At 36.6% G+C, this 17,697-nt stretch overlaps 1 protein-coding gene across 1 annotated transcript in view; it reads left to right on the forward strand.

The window, feature by feature from the left end:
• CPS1 (carbamoyl-phosphate synthase 1) overlaps positions 1-17,697 on the forward strand; it is a 142,669-nt gene that overhangs the window by 36,223 nt on the left and 88,749 nt on the right. The window contains exons 6-14 of the mRNA XM_004262765.4: positions 2,600-2,692; positions 5,024-5,113; positions 7,274-7,402; positions 7,956-8,062; positions 8,929-9,067; positions 9,705-9,782; positions 11,745-11,843; positions 13,496-13,591; positions 16,509-16,698. Of these exons, the coding sequence (XP_004262813.1) occupies positions 2,600-2,692; positions 5,024-5,113; positions 7,274-7,402; positions 7,956-8,062; positions 8,929-9,067; positions 9,705-9,782; positions 11,745-11,843; positions 13,496-13,591; positions 16,509-16,698 (1,021 nt within the window). The remainder of the gene's footprint in view (positions 1-2,599; positions 2,693-5,023; positions 5,114-7,273; positions 7,403-7,955; positions 8,063-8,928; positions 9,068-9,704; positions 9,783-11,744; positions 11,844-13,495; positions 13,592-16,508; positions 16,699-17,697) is intronic.

The raw sequence follows: 17,697 nt of genomic DNA on the forward strand, positions 1-17,697 counted from the left end.
CTCCAAAATATATAAACAGCTCATGCAGCTCAATATTAAAAAAACAAACAACCCAATCCAAAAATGGGCAGAAGACCTAAATAGACATTTCTCCAAAGAAGACATACAGATAGCCAAGAAGCACATGAAAACCTTCTCAACATCAGTAATTATTACAGAAATGCAAATCAAAACCACAATGAGGTATCACCTCATACCAGTTAGAATGGGCATCATCAGAAAAGCTACAAACAACAAATACTGGACAGGGTGTGGAGAAAACGAACCCTCTTACACTGTTGGTGGGAATGTAAATTGATACGGCCACTATGGAGAACAGTATGGAGGTTCCTTGATAAACTAAAAATAGAATTACCATATGACCCAGCAATCCTACTACTGGGCATATACCCAGAGAAAACTATAATTCAGAAAGACACATGCACCCCCATGTTCATTGCAGCACTATTTACAATAGCCAGGACATGGAAGAAACCTAAATGCCCACTGACAGACAAATGGATAAAGAAGATGTGGTACATATATAGAATTGAATATTACTCAGCCATAAAAAGGAACAAAATTGGGTCATTTGTAGAGACGTGGATGGATCTAGAGACTCTCACACAGGGGGAAGTAAGTCAGAAAGAGCAAAACAAATATTGTATGTTAACGCATATGTGTAGAACGTAGAAAAATGGTACAGATGAACCAGTTTGCAGGACAGAAATTGAGACACGGTTGTAGAGAACAAACGTATGGACACCAAGGGAGGAATGTGGCGGCAGGGTGGTGGTGGTGTGATAAATTGGGAAATTGGGATTGACATATGTATACTAATATGTATAAAATGGATAACTAATAAGAACCTGCTGTATAAAAAATTAAATAAAATTAAAATTTTTTTAATTAAAAAAAAGATGTGGCACATATATACAATGGAATATTACTTAGCCATAAAAAGAAATGAAATTGAGTTATTTGTAATGAGGTGGTTGGACCTGGAGTCTGTCATACATAGTGAAGTAAGTCAGAAAGAGAAAAACAAATACCGTATGCTAACACATATATATGGAATCTAAAAGAAAAAATGGTTCTAAAAAACCTAGGGGCAGGACAGGAATAAAGATGCAGACGTAGAGAATGGACCTGAGGGCACGGTGAGGGGGAAGGGTAAGCTGGGACGAAGTGAGAGAGTGACATGGACATATATACATTCTCAAATGTAAAATAGCTAGTGGGAAGCAGCCGCATAGCTCAGGGATATCAGCTGGGTGTTTTGTGACCACCTAGAGGGGTGGGGTAGGGAGGGTGGGAGGGAGACGCAAGAGGGAGGGGATATGGGGATATATGTATATGTATAGCTGATTCACTTTGTTATGAAGCGGAAACTAACACACCATTGTAAAGCAATTATACTCCAATAAAGATGTTAAAAACAACAACAACAACAAAACTATGTGGTGGCTTTCAGTTCTATTAGTCTTAGGTTGAAAAGTAAAGGTGTTTGTCATTCAGCATGCTTTGAGAAAAAGGGAATGAGAACTGAAAATGGAATTTCAAAATTTGGGATCCATAACTATAGTCAAGGACCTCTGTGATTTGGATTATGAAAGTAAGTGGAGATCACTATGAAACTTAATAATCCAGTATGGAAGTGCAAGGTGATTTTTACTATTTTTCCCAGAGTGTGAGGTAGTACTCTGGTTTTAATAATCACACTGAAATAACCATTTGACCCTCTAACCATGTTGCTGGTACTCACTCACTCCCAAGTTACTTCTTCTCCTAAGGAATGCGTTTCAAAGGGAAATAAAGGCTTTCCTCTATTTCCTTCAGTGCAACAATTTCGTTGGAGAAAAGCAAATCAATGAATTATTTTGATTTGTTCTCTCCCTCAATAAAGTCTTGATTACAAAATATACCATTTTCTAAATAGGTCAAAGTAGACTTACTAACAAATAAGTAAATCTCAAGACAGCTAAGAATAATACAACATTTGCCACGTTCAAGCTAGCAAGGTTAATTTGTGAAAACTTTACAGAGGGTTAAGGGTACTCTAAAGTTCAAGCCCTTATTGGCATGTCTAAAGCAGCGAACCCTTTCATTGCAACTTCTCAAAGTTTGTGACTTATACAGCATTTCACAGTTTTTTGTTTGTGAATTTTACTCTCTAATAAGTTTTCATTCTTTTTCAATTTTCAGCTATTTTTAGATTTCTTTTTTTCTTCTCAATCGGTTATTTTGTCGATGTCACCCACGAAATAGCTTTAGGTCATAAGTACTCTAAATACTCTGATTTGCATCTACTGGAGACCTGAATTCTGTTGCCCTTTGACTTTGCTTACCCCAGGTGACTGTCTCAGCCCTAAAAGAAATAAGGTAAAGTTTTCACAAATTAACCTTGCTAGCTGGTACCTTCTCATAGTGTTTCCCAAAATGTACCATGCACACTGCTTCACCTTTCCTAGTTGAGAAGATGAAGATCTCTTGCTGATGGTTATGAGTATGTTCTAAAGACATCTAAATAGTGGAGCAGCTGTGTAAGTCCCTGTGAATTTAACCTGTCAGCACCTGCATCATTGTTCCCTGTTAACTGTCTAATTTTTTAATTTGATAGGGTACCATGCTTGGGAAGATTGAATTTGAAGGTCAGTCTGTGGACTTTTTGGATCCAAATAAGCAGAATTTGATTGCTGAGGTTTCAACCAAGGTGAGAAATTTTCCTTCATGTTTTGTAGTTTTATTTTATTCCCTTTAGACCTTCCTCTTTTGTAATATCAAAATCTTCTTTTAGGTAGAGGTCATCTTCCAGAAGCATCAGAGAGGGAGGGAGAAAAGGGTCTCATAGCAGTTAAAATTGATATATTACAAAATCAGTGCATTTAAAGTTATAACTTTTACTTACAGAGTGATCTTCATGGCCTGATTTAGAGGCTGTTTACTGTTGTTTTAATTTTTCTTCTTTCCTCTTGTGGTTCCTTAGCTCAAGACTTTAACAATGTCAAATGAAAGGACGTTCAATTGAATATCAGGAGTCAGAGCGAATGGTCTGCCAGAGAGTCAGGAACACTTTATAGAAATCAGACCCAGTACAGTAATCAGAATCTGGGGTCATTTTGTGCAGGGAAAAGTATTCCTGAGCACACTGAAGATTTAGTGTATTATAGCTCAGTTCAAAGAGTAGTATTCAGGATGATGACTGTATCACCCCGAAGTAAGATATGTTTATTGTATATTTACAGGAAGGTATAGAATACATCTTAGAAAGATGTGTTGATTTTGATTGAATATCTGTTAATGTAGTTGTGAGTCTCTTGGGCTACAGCCTCTGTCCTTGGGGACCATAGAGATTGGTGGTGTAGGCAAGCAAGTAGGCACCATGGAGAGAATACTATGATAAATGCTGTCCTTGGAATGTGCATGAGGTACCATAAAGGCATGTGTGGGGAAACATCCAATGAAATAGGTGGATCAGGGGAGGTTCTGCGAGGAATTAGGCTTGTTCTGAGGCATAAGGAGCAATTCAGTAGATGGAGAACAAGGAGAACTTCGTTTCAGGCAGAGGAAATGGCATGTGTTGAAAGGCACAGAAGTATGAGACGATACGGTGTCTTTGAAGAGTTATATGTAGTTTGGTGTGGCTGACCTAAGGGTTCACACATATAGGTTCTTGCATTTGGCCAAAGATGAGTGGAGATGGACGGGGCTAGAGCTAGATGGTTTAGTATCGTTGGCTAAATAAATCAGCTAACTTGGAGACTACTGGGAACCCATTTGGCACCTTTTTGGAGCAAAGTAAACTGGATAAAAGAGCAGATAACTAGAAAGTTATTGCAACTAATTAGGACAAAACTCGTGAAAGCCTAGCCTGAGCAGTAACAGCAGGGTGGCTCAGATAAATAGGAGAAAGAGGTTTTTAGCATATTTTCCTATGAAGTGATTTTGTTTGAGACACAGCATGATAGAGGGCTATTTTTATAGAATTTTAGAGTTTAGAACTACCTTGGGGATCTAGTCTAGATTTTCCAAATGTGAGAAGTATTCGCCTGGAGAAAGTCACCTTAAAAAAATTCTGTGGTCAAATAAGGTTGAAAAATACTGCATAATATATTCCTCTCTTGGAGATTCCTAGCAAATTCATATATCCCAGTTTCTGTGAGGTCTTGCTTACTTCTGTCATTCTGTACAGAGAGTATATGGTGTGTTTGTGTAGACACCAGGTTGCAAATTTCATCTAAAACCTTTAATAAACTTTGAAATCATTCTAAATTCAGAATGTGCTAGCTGACTCTTGAAGCTGGGACCAGTGTGGGCACCCAGCCCTCTAGGCTTTCTCTCTCTCTCTCTCTATTATTTCTTCTTTTATGACTTTGGGGAACTACTTCTTGGGTAAATGCCTGTGAAAATGGATCTGACTCCAAGCAGTGCTTAAAACATAGGTAATGATTATGATATGCTCTGGGATCCTTTTATGAAGTCTACCATTTAAATGCAAATGATTGCACAGTAACCTAAAGGGACCAGGGGTCTACACTAGCTTAGCAAGTCCTCTGACTCAGACTGATTTTATCCATTAGCCCCACTGCATAAGCCTAACTCACAACAGCGCTATCTCATCCAAACTTTATTGCAAGTTGAGGATCAAATGGTATTTAAAGCATGATATATCTATTACTACATCTGTTTAGTGCTGAATCAGGCAATAATACTTGGAAATTCCATTGCTACTGGTTGTTAATGAGGCCAAACATGGGAAAGATATTTGTTAATTATGGAAGCAACCAATTTCTTAGGGATAACTGTTATTACTGTAATCAACATTTTATACAAAACAGCAAGGTACTTTGTTCTCATGAAGAAGATAGAGTTTGTGGCATTTGCTGTGCCTTTCTTACAAATTGATTGTTAACTGCCAGCCACTCCCTAGTAGTTAGCAGTCAATCTGTTACCAAGTGCAGAGCATCCTGAGATGTGTTTATGATATTGGTGTGTTGCTCACAGCTGGACCTTCTCTCTTACTCTCCGGTTTTTAAAATGGCAGGATGTCAAGGTGTATGGCAAAGGAAATCCCACGAAAGTGGTAGCTGTAGACTGTGGGATAAAAAACAATGTAATCCGCTTACTAGTAAAGGTAAGTAATTTGTTCCATCTCAAGGTTGGGGGTTTCTAATATTGATCATTAGTGTTAATCTGATTTCCTCTATCTGTTTCAGAGAAAGCTTGTGTATTCTGTCAGAATGTCAGGGGATATACTCTCTTCTTGTTGCCTTTGATCTATTAGATAACACATTTATTCCTGTTAAAATTAGAGATGTAGATTTCTGTTAAAAAAAAACCAAAAACCTCAAAGGCCACAAAAACACAGAAGGAAATGAAGACTGTTCTTTTCACTTACCAACGGACATTCTGAGACAAGACACACTCAATTTCTTGGGGTTTAGAGATAACCAAAAAGGTAGTCAGTAGGAGAACTCCCCCTTTGGGTTACATTTATTATGTACCACATGTTTGTAGGGATTATGCCCTGATATAGTACAAACTTGCACATTGCTTTATATCAACTCTTAGAGAACCAACTGAAATTAGACCTTAAAAAATACTTGAGGAGAACGTAACCATTATTACAATGTTTTTTTGTTTTGTTTTGTTTTGTTTTTTGCGGTACGCGGGCCTCTCACCACCGTGACCTCTCCCATTGCGGAGCACAGGCTCCGGACGCGCAGGCTCAGCGGCCATGGCTCACGGGCCCAGCCGCTCCGTGGCATGTGGGATCTTCCCGGACCGGGGCACAAACCCGTGTCCCCTGCATCGGCAGGCGGACTCTCAACCACTGCGCCACCAGGGAAGCCCACAATGTTTTCTTAAACATTGTTTTGTTGAGATTTCTCCTTCTCTTTCTCTCTCTGTCTCCCTCTGTCTCTTTGTCTTTCTATTTCTCTTATACACATGCACCCCACCCCTAGATATATTTGCATAACACCAAATTAGCATGGGTAAAGGAGAATTCTTCAATTCACTTTTTTTGTTATAGAATATCACCAACATCCAGATCATGATTTTGAATGCTGGTCAATTTTATTAACAAAAATGTGCGTGGACCCTTAAATAGTAGATGCTGTGGTTGGCCTAGCCATATCTCCCTCTCATTTTATCATCTTAAGGCATTTTGTTCATCTTCTAATTGCAAGTGTCTGCATCTTATTGCCTCAGAGCTCTCTTTGGTTGGTTGGAGGCTGCTGGCAGGCAGGAAATGACATAGAATTAATGATCCCTGGAGCAGCCCCAATCAATGACAGAGTATAAATTCCCCAGCTCCTTTGCCACATTGCTAAGCTGTTGTTAGGTGAAATATGCTACACTGGCTCTCAGAATTCCCCAGTGGGCTGAAGCTCCTTTTCTTCATTGTGGTAACTGCCCCAAAATGCACACTTTATTAGGGTCTTTCCCCATGTTGCTTTCTATTGGTATTTCCTGGAAACCCCTCCAAAGAAACCTCTTTCTCTCAAATTCTTATATCAGGAAATGCTTCTAGCAAAATAATCAAAGACATCTTCCCATCCACTTTTGTATAGAAAAGTTCTAATTTTTCTATCAGAATATAGGTATTATAGATAATATGAAAAATCCCTAGGAAAGAAGTCACTAAAATTTGGTCAGACAAAAAATAGAGAATTGAGGGCTTCCCTGGTGGTACAGTGGTTGAGAGTCTGCCTGCCGATGCAGGGGACACGGGTTCGTGCCCCAGTCCGGGAAGATCCCACATGCCACGGAGTGGCTAGGCCCGTGAGCCATGGCCGCTGAGCCTGCGCGTCCAGAGCCTGTGCTCCGCAACAGGAGAGGCCACAACAGTGAGAGGCCCGTGTACCACAAAAAAAAAAAAAAAAAATACAGAACTGAAAAAGGTGAGAGGTGGACCAAATTAAATGTTGGAGAAATGACTTTATCTTCTCTTTTGCAACTCCCTCTCCCAGAGCTAGGGAAGATAAACTGTATTCCTGTGTGCCCAGTCATGAAGCCTTTAGGTCTACAACCTCCTGAAGTGTGGGGAAATGCATTATATATTTTTTCAGAATCAAAATGTAAATAGTGTTTTTTTCCTCCACTTTCTATCCTAGGGTCCATTTACATCACACAAAATATGAGTCAACAGAGAGCTTTTTGCTCAGCATTATTTATTTGAATCGTGGACTCTGTTTCCCTTCCCTTTCGGGATTAATTAGCCAAGAGAAGGTTTACTGCTTTGGCGAAGAAAAATGTTATTAAATTGACCATTCTTGTGTTTCTTTTCCAGCGAGGAGCGGAAGTGCATGTAGTGCCCTGGAATCATGATTTCACCAAGATGGAGTATGATGGGCTTTTAATTGCCGGAGGACCTGGGAACCCAGCTCTTGCACAACCACTAATTCAGAATGTCAAAAAGGTGCAGTGAACCTGGGATAGTCTGTGTCTGTGTGTGAAGTGGAGAGAGTCTGCTCTGCATGGCCGAAAAAGCTGTAATATATTTTATTCATACAAGTAATTTTTTAGTACTCCTATTTGTGACCTCTGAGGCAATGTCAGCACAGATAGTATATAGGGGGAACCAACGAGGAGAGAGTTCAACAGGAAGAAGAACAAAGAACTTTAGACAAAGTGACTGGGATTGTGTCCTTGAGTGCAGAGAGCTGGAGTCCAATCTCCAAATGTGTTGTCTGTACAACTGGAAAATGACAACTTGGGACCTATAAGACCTTCAAGGTTCCAGAGAAATATTAAATTAGATGTAGTTTAGTCTGGATGTTAAGTACATTCTATTGAACTTCAATGCTGCAAATTGTCAATCCCGTCCTTATTTATCGTCTAACTTTTTATTCAATTACTATTCTCTTTACCTTGTAAATTAAGAAAAAAAAAGAATGCTTCATTTTATTCCTTCAGAGATTGCATGTTTTGGAATCGTTCTTCTGGAGTAATAAAATTTTTCCCTGACTTAGATCTTGGAGAGCGATCGCAAGGAACCATTGTTTGGAATCAGTACAGGAAATTTAATAACAGGATTGGCGGCCGGTGCCCAAGCCTACAAAATGTCTATGGCCAACAGGTAAGGCAGTTATGCTTCTGTTTACATGTCAAACTGGCTCTGAAATACTGGTAGTAACTAAACCGAAAAGACTTAGAGAACTTACGTGCCATTTTCTTCAGAATAAATCGATAAGCACACTATTATATGGTTCACAGTTGTCTGACTACCTGATACCACTTTTATTGCATTTTGGAAAGGCAGCCTTCTCTAACGATAACTTTGCTGTAGTTTAAAGTTATTTTCCTTTCCTTGGCATACATTGAAGTTATAATACTCAATCAAATAACATTCCAAGGGAAATTGTTCTGATTTTAAGCTTGATTTCAGAGCACTGATAACATTGTAAAACTCTAGTGTGACTTAAGAACCAAGAAATCTTCAGCTCCTCTTGGTTTTACTTCCTTACCCCAAATGATGTTAATTTATTCAACATGGAACTTTCCTTCACAGTCCACGCTCCACATAAAGTATAATTCAGGTTGATTCAGGACTGAGTAGTTATCTCTTTATTATCCCCCAAGAACTCTTCTTTGGCTTTAAAATTACTGTAGCTCCCTTAAAATAAGTGGCTTATATGTGTCTCTGTTAAGCTAGTGAGCAAATCTTAGCTTTTTGTTATGAGTGCAATTCCCCTTTTCTAAAACTGATTACAGAAGTTTAATAGAACTGATATTTAACACACAGCAAAGCTTCCTGAATTGAATTTTTTCCTAAAATTATTGGGCTTAACAATCTGTGACTTTTCTCATGCAGTAATTTTCACTAAGCAATTGAAACATTTGAATTTTAATAGGTTTTTCTTGCTCACTATTTTACAACTAATGCATTTATATTCTTTTCTTCACTTTTCCTTTTCCATATTCTTTTTCCCCTTTTCCCTCCAGAGGGCAGAATCAGCCTGTTTTGAATATCACAAACAGACAGGCTTTCATTACTGCTCAGAATCATGGCTATGCCCTGGACAGCACTCTTCCTGCTGGTTGGAAACCACTTTTTGTGAATGTCAATGATCAAACAAATGAGGTAAGTGCTCTCAGTAAACCCATTGAGTGTGTGATGAGAAGTGCAGGACTTTTAATACTCTGTTTTACAATTACCTTTCCCTTGTTTATGTGGGCTTTTCTGGGGTGTGTATGTGGAAGAATTCTTGTCACAGATTATTTCCCACAGCCCTCTGCTTTTTAAAAAGTCATTTCTCTCTGTCTTATTCTCTTATCGGTTGACTCATTAAGATCCACAATTTGAGTGGTTAGTCAATGGCTGTCTTACACATTCATTGCTAATGGGTGATTGGTGGAGGTCTGTTTGAGCCTAGTCTACGTGGGTCTCTGGGACTCACTTAGCACTGAAGTAGCCTTTGAGAAGACCCTTGGAGAAGTAATTTAGGAGTTGGAGAAAAGAAGAGGATTTGAGTTTATTCTGAACCAGAGCCTAGAGGGGCCTCAAAGGCTATAGACCAAATCAGTTGTTTTTAGTAAGGGAACGACACCAGTTGAATCTTTATTGGCCTATTTGTATTAGTACTGTTTGTTTTTAGAATGTTCTCAAACTTTTAACTTAGTTTTTAAAGTTTGGACTTTATTGTCCACTGAATCATACCTAGTCCTGGTTGACATTCTTTGCTACTGAAGGAATTTCTTCCCGTTTCTTTCTCCTTTAGGGGATTATGCATGAGAGCAAACCCTTCTTTGGTGTGCAGTTCCACCCAGAAGTCAGCCCAGGGCCAACAGACACTGAGGTATGTCAGAAAGATGAGGCCTATTATGTATTAAATTTTTTTAAATCAGAAATATATTTATGTGAAAAATTGAGAAACCAAAATAATCACCTGGGTGGTCTTAGTACAGAACATTCTTAAAAAGGGTGCTTTGGGGCTTACCTGGTGGCGCAGTGGATGAGAGTCCGCCTGCCGATGCAGGGGACGCAGGTTCGTGCCCCGGTCCGGGAAGATCCCACATGCCGCGGAGCGGCTGGGCCTGTGAGCCATGGCCGCTGAGCATGCGCGTCCGGAGCCTGTGCTCTGCAATGGGAGAGGCCACAGCAGTGAGAGGCCCGCGTACTGCAAAAAAAAAAAAAAAAAGAGTGCTTTGATAATGCCTATATTGTAAGAAAATTTCCCCATGAATATCATGGAGGAAATTTCTATCGTTTTAAACAGTTAAAGTGGGAAAGTGCTTAAGAAACTGATGCAATGTGATTTTTATTTAAATGAGTATCATTCTAATATATTTAGTTCTGAAATTTACAATTGTGGTACTATGCAAATGAATTCCCTCTTGCTATCTCATTCTCATAACTGAAATGAAATTTTAATCCCCCATCTGTGACTTCACAAAAATCCCTATGGCAACTGTTTGCGTAGCCACGAAGGGAGAATAAACAGCAGCAGGAGCAGGAAGGAGGTCAGGGGTGTCGGGGAGGGTATACACGCACATACATACGAGTCAGATGGCTTAGGAGAACCATAAGGAATGCTTAGAGGAGTTTTGTTTTTAATTTAAATATTTTTACTTTTTTTGTAAGCTTCTGGTGCAATGTTTAAGAACATCTTTCCAAACAAGAGCTTGTGGTGATACTCAGAAAAGTCTGGGAAGTCTGAAGTGACTCTTCCTCTCCTATACCCTAGGGCCTCCAGTAGTAATGCTGACAATTCTTCCTTGTCAGCAGATGCTCTCAGAAAAGACACCTGGGTAAAACAAAGAGGAGAATAAAAATTTTCCCATTGTAGACTCTACTTCCTCATCCCTGAGTTGCCTTTTCAGATATTTGTATTTTGTTCTTGTTTTAATATTATTAGGAAAGAATGGTTCTTAATAGCCAAAGTCACTACAACATTACCTACACATGATGACACTCAAAAATAAAATTTAGTTTCATATATCTATTGCCTAATGCATGTTAATAGTTTTTTAACTTAAAATTTAAATTATTTGCCTATAGTAGGACTTCAGATTAGGAACACTGAAATTAAGATATGTGATATCCAGTATCACTTAGTTCTTTTTCTCTCCTGTCCTGCCAAATAGTTGCAAAATAAATATCTTTGTTGAAATTTGTCACCTCTAGTGCAACAGTGGAAGTAAATCATTGATAAAGTTTAAGAATAACCTTAGAGATATTTTAATACATAATACAATCTTTAGAGATATTTTTGACCTGATAGAAAATTTAAATATCCAGTTATTTCTAACTTTAGGGTACATAAGTAATATAGCTTCATTTTTTTTTTGCATAGTTAGAATTTTATTTAGAAGAAGAAAATGATTCATAATTAAGGGGCTGAAAATGACATTCTCAGAAGGCATTATTTGAAATGTTCATTCTCTGCTGAAAACTTTTTTTTTTACATCTTTACTAGATTATAATTGCTTTACAATGTTGTGTTAGTTTCTGCTGTACAACAAAGTGAATCAGTTATATGTATACCTATATTGAAAACTTTCTTTTAATAGGATTTGACATGAGCAGTTAGAAGTGTTTATTTTATCTAATTCTTATAGTAGTAAATATTTAGTTTTGCCAGCTTTGGCAAAACAAAAACAAAACAAAAAAAAAAAAACAAATACTGCATAGCAATACTCATCCTAAAAAGTTATTTGTTACTTATCTAAAGTTCAACTTGAACTGGGTATACTGTATTTTATCTGAGAATTCTGTGAGTTTTGACGCTTCTAACTAGTTGGCTATATTTTTTTTCTAGTACCTGTTTGATTCCTTTTTCTCACTGATAAAGAAGGAGAAAGGTACCACAATTACATCAGTTCTACCGAAGCCGGCCCTAGTAGCATCTCGAGTTGAGGTCAGTATATGTGGGCTTCCTTTTCGTTTATGTATTTTGGATTTTCTCTATTGTGTGATGACTTCTTTTTTCAGTGAAAGATGTAAACCTTTTTGATGTCTATGCAAAATGATTGGTAATATTGCAATCACCCATCATTTTAGCATCTAATTATTTGGTCTTTTCTAGATGATTCATTGGATGTTCATTGGAATCTTCATGTTTTGATTTAAAAATCATATCTTTTAAAGTTCACTTCTTCTAGAACATTTGTAATGAAAATAATTTAACAGAGAATAAGGTTTAATTTAGTTTCAAATTTGATATATTTTCCATTACTCAATAAACCATAGCCCTGTGTATGCTTGAGATACAGTTCAGGCTACAGAATCATTATAGATGATCAAAATTTTTGTTTCAACGAAAAACCCAAACGAACTTTTGGACAACCCAATACCTCTAAAGAGCAGATAGATAAGGATTAATATAGTGTAAGACTCGACTCCTTATTTGTTTGAATATGTATTTAATATGGAAAGGTTTCTACACATTTCCTTCATAGTTAAGGCACACCCACACCCACACCATTATTACATAAAATTTAGAAGGGTGTATGTATATTTTTAAGTATATACATACATATATATATAATCCTCTTTTTATGAACAAAAAGAATTGATTTATATGTTTACATGAAATGATAAATTGAGTTAGATGGTTTGTTTTAGATTTCTGTGACAGCCTTTTTTCCTGAGATGGAGAGATGGGAGGTAATCCAGCCACTCAGTGTGGATTCTTGGTAGCTAAAGAAGCCACCCCACCATACAGTGTATTTCTCAAAATATCAACTCATGTTTTTCAGATGCTTTTCTTTTTTTAAATAGTGAGGGAAACGTGTAATTTGGGATTCTACATTGCATTGCACATAGCAGGCACTCCATAAATACAAAACAAGTTTCCCAAGTCCTTGTCTCTTGCAGTGACCTAGAACATTTTTCTCCTCTGAAGGGCTTGGCAGTTGTGGTTAAAAAATAAGCAGAATTATTATTTGCTTGAAATCATATATACAATTTGTATGAATTTCAGTATGCTGCCAAAACATGATCTTTTCATTACTGTATTTTCTGTAAATATTTCTGGACTGAACTGCAAAGTAAAGGCAAAATGTAAATATGAAGGTGTCCCTGTGTCCCCTTGCCTCCTGTGTTTTCTCTTCGTTTGTTAGGAAGGGCTTGTTTGTATTTATGCCTATTCTTTGTCCAGTAGAAACCCATGGAACAGTAACACATTTAGTCAATTAAATTTTAAGGAGATTTTTATCGAAAAATTATATATATAAATTATATTTATTATATATACACATATAGATATACATTTCCATATATATTTATGTAGTTATTTTTAGATATTTATATATGTTTAATTAAAATGTAGACCTCTTCCAAAAAGTTTTTACTTAAGTAAAAAAAACCATGACCTTTGGAAATTCCTTTTTGAAATTAGAGATGTTTAAATTGTTGGTCTTTTTACTCATATATTATGTATATTTCAAAACATTGTACTTTAAATCACCACATAAACACAGACAATATAGTTTATCTTTCCCATACTTAACAATGACTAATTTCCCCATCTTAATAATAAAAGCAATGCTATCTTCTTATTGCTTACAGGTTTCCAAAGTCCTTATCCTAGGATCCGGAGGTCTGTCCATTGGTCAGGCAGGTGAATTTGATTACTCGGGATCGCAAGCTGTAAAAGCCATGAAGGTGAGAGACTCTGATCTTTGCTGGAATTAATATACACTCCTTTTATGAGTCTAATTAGTATTTTATAATTTAGATTTATGACACTACCTCTTTTCAAAGTCACTATAATTAATTTCCTTCCACATCTTATATGAAAGGAAGTTTGATCACAGACAAGATTTTTAACTTAAATGTGCACACCTGCAAATTAAGAAGGTTGGATTGATCTCCAGAATTGTCTATGTTATCACCTATTTATATTGAAAACATAAATCTACACTTATAGATGTTACTCAATGAGGCAGTGAGCTTTTAAAACATATTTGTCTTTTGTGTGAAAGAGGGAATTTGGGTATCCCTGGTGCTCTAAAGTACTTCAAGTGTTCTACAGGATGCTTCAGGCATCTCTTTGGTTGAAAGGGGGAAGATCCAGCTGGAGGAACAAAGGAAACAATGCCTTTTGTTCAAGCTTTAGAAGTTATTGCAGGTCACCTAATTCCCCCATCTGTGACTTGGACTGGATGACTTACCAGGAAGGTATGGCTGGATTTTCAAGTGGAATAGAGGGTTTGATACCTAAGTTGGGAAGAATATCCTCCCTGTTTCTTCAGAGTCTCTCGAAATCTCCCCAACCTTTATCATAGTAAAATAAACCTTTAGAAAACTGACACTGTAAGTGTAAGATATTTCTATTGAAGAGCTAACTTGGCTTCTCTTTGGTATCCTTATTTTCCACGATAGTCCCCATTTTGGTGCTAATCAAGCCATCCAAAGTCAATGTGAGCTCTCTGTGACCTTGCCACAGGCTTTGTGGAGTCAAGCCACTCTTACCAAGAGACCTGGCTAGGAGAGAGCAACACAGGGAAGGAAGCAGGAGACTAGGACAACCAACAAGAGAAACAGTTGGCCAAAATTTTCCTTTTTTTCTTTGCTTTATTCAGTATTCTATATACAGAGATTTTCACCTGACAGATGTCTGTTGAAAACAGACACAACCCCCCAATTACCTTACTTTTCTTCCCATTTGTTTTTATTTTTAATACTCTTCTCCATACACGCATGGATGTTCACCCCATGCACACATGTTTTTTGTGTACATTTTCAAAGTGTGCTTTATTTCATTGTATTAAGATTCAGTTTATCTTAAATAGATAATTAGTGGGTATCCAATGGTTCAGATTGGTTAGAACACAGTCTAAATGTGTTAAGGGTTTAGAACACATTTAAGTGGCATGCAATTTTTTATCCTATTTGGTAGTTTTATAAAGAATTAATATTTCCATAGGTTGTATTTTTTATATGCATTACATCCAAAAGGTGAAGTTATTGATTTGAACTGAAGAATAGGAATTATTAGATATAGTATTGTGATTAAGAGGCTAATAAAGATGAATTTATGAACTGAGTATTTTTTAAAACTTAGATTATGCATAAATTATAGCTGGAATTATATTAGAAAAAAATTATGTAACATTTATTAAAATGGTTTGAATAGACACTCATCACATGAATTTATGGGACCTTTTCCTATGTAATTTGATTTATAAAAATAGCTATATTCATTGTATAGCACATGCAGGAAAATATTTAACAAATATACCTATCCATTGGTACTTTTCTCTAGTAGTGAGACAGTCTATAACTTCTGTTTATGATGTGCTCTCCGTTTGGACTCAATTATTTTAAATGCATTTGCTTATCTATATGTATCTGTTCAATATTTTGTTAACAGTACTCTTTAAAATGTTCCTTACAATCTTAGAGAGGGCTCATATTGAGGAAAGGGTGTAGAACTTCAGTCATAAGACTTGGATTAGAGCCCTAATTTTGTCATTTATCAGCTGTATGATCTTTGGAAGGTCACTTAACCTTACTGAATCTCAGTTTCTTCATCTGTAAGGTGAAAATTTCTTTTATAGTCTTGCTATAAAAATCAAATAAATTAACAAAAAAGTACACTACAAGTTTTAAGGCACTATTTGAATTCAAAGTAGTATGAAATATATTTAATTTTTCATTTGGATTCACCACACCCCCAAGGATATGTAGGGCTTTCAATGATGATTTCTGTACTTTCATATGAATATTTTGTTGAGTTTTTAGAAGACTTCAAAATTGACATGCTAATAGGTAAAAAAATAAGAACCATCTGGCCAGATTTCATAATAATTATTTTACTAAATGTCGCCCTCATCCTGGTCTGTAAAGCTATTATCCTTAGTAGCCTACATGAAGCATTATTTTAGGGGTCTCTCCAGATGTCAGGAATGAGATAGGGCTATGAATATCTTCACACACACACAAATTTTTATTTTTTATTTTTTGCCATACGGTCATTTTCTTTTTATATAATATGTATAAACAGTTGTATAATGGTCTTTGTCAAAGCACTACAGCAGGCATGAAAATCTAAAGAAAATGGAAACCAGCAGAAGGCTCTCAGTGCTCCCAGCTAGAAGGGAAACACATTGTCTTGCATTTAAAACGTATGCTCAATGCTGTTCTTCAATAAACGTTAGAAAAGGAAGCAGCTTTGATGCTGCCTTTTTTCCATTTTATGTTTTACTCATTCAAAAAAATTTGGAATATTTTATTCTTTTAAGGTCGACTGAGCTGTAAAATTGAGTAGTATTTGTGGACCTCCAGTCAAATTCTATAGAAAACATCTCCAGCTTTCCTTGATACCTACAGTGACAAGGAATTCAGGGTGATCCTCATGAGGTAGCCAGCTCTTTTTGGATAGTTTTATTTTCAAGCAGTTTTCTTCCTTCCTTTTACCAAATGTTTGTCATCCTTTAACTTCCATTCACACTGGTCCCATTACTGATCTCTAGAGCCCACAGAATAACTTTTTGTTACCTGTTAATACCCTTCATTTGAATATGATTTTTCTCTTTAGACCATATATTAAGATTCTAGATCTTTTTTTTTATTTCAGGAAGAAAATGTCAAAACTGTCCTGATGAACCCAAACATTGCATCGGTGCAAACCAATGAAGTGGGCTTAAAGCAAGCAGATACTGTCTACTTCCTCCCCATCACCCCTCAGTTTGTCACAGAGGTTATCAAGGCAGAACGGCCAGATGGATTAATTCTAGGCATGGGTGGCCAGACAGCTCTGAACTGTGGTGAGTTCTTTTAAGTTTAATTGCAGAGTTTTGGTTCCCACACTTATATATAATATTTTTTTGTTTGAATTTATTTAGCAGTTGTGCTCTGTGTGTTCATAAAAGTTTTCTGCTGTGTGAGGAAGCTTAGTAAGCAGCCACCTGAAAATGTTACATGATGAACATTACCAGTTTATTTCACAGAACAGCTGGGGGACAAAAAGAAACCTTTTGCTTTAATGCTGCATGGTGACTGAGTAGGTTTTTTGAGTCCCCCTCCTCCGTCCCAGGATACTGCTTTTCTCTGTTACCAGTGAAACTCTGAGAACTATTATGAGTGAAAAAGGGGAATTAACATTGATTAAGTGCTCTGTGCTCTTACGTATCAGCCCTGTGGCATTTGACTTTCACATATATTTTCATGTTTACATAGATCAGTCTCTCCACCATCCCTTCATGCATCTGCTGAGTCCAATGCTCTGTCCTATTTAAAATATTTCAAACCTTCAGAATTAGATCATGAATGAGAATCTCACTGGCTAGTTTGGGTAAGCAGTTGGTGATATAATTTGTATGTCAACTATAAAAAACAGCCAAAGTTAGATGTTAAGTTAGTGGGAACACAAACGATTTTGTTAATTTTTAACCTAGATAGATACCCACATCACTGAGATTATTTACACAAGAGAAGCTCATTATAGGAATAGACCTTCCTTAGAAGGAAATGAAATATACTAAAATCTTAAGGCTCACTGTAATTCTATGATTTTTATTAACGAGAATAATAAAAATCATTTGGAGAAGGTGATAATATACATAATAGTAGCACCAGCAAAATGTTTTGCTAAAATGTCTTCAGAATTTTTCTTTCAAAAATTTTTTTACTCTAAGTGCAATTCTGTTGTGGACTCTGGTGGCTTTTTGGAGTTAAGATTTTTTTTAAAAAAAAGTTGTATTCAGATATCTATTATAGAAAACATAAGAGTTTGATATGTTAAAAATTGATTTATTTTGTTTTTC

Source organism: Orcinus orca, chromosome 7 (assembly GCF_937001465.1).
Source record: "Orcinus orca chromosome 7, mOrcOrc1.1, whole genome shotgun sequence".
In the NCBI taxonomy this organism is placed as follows: Eukaryota; Metazoa; Chordata; class Mammalia; order Artiodactyla; family Delphinidae; genus Orcinus; species Orcinus orca.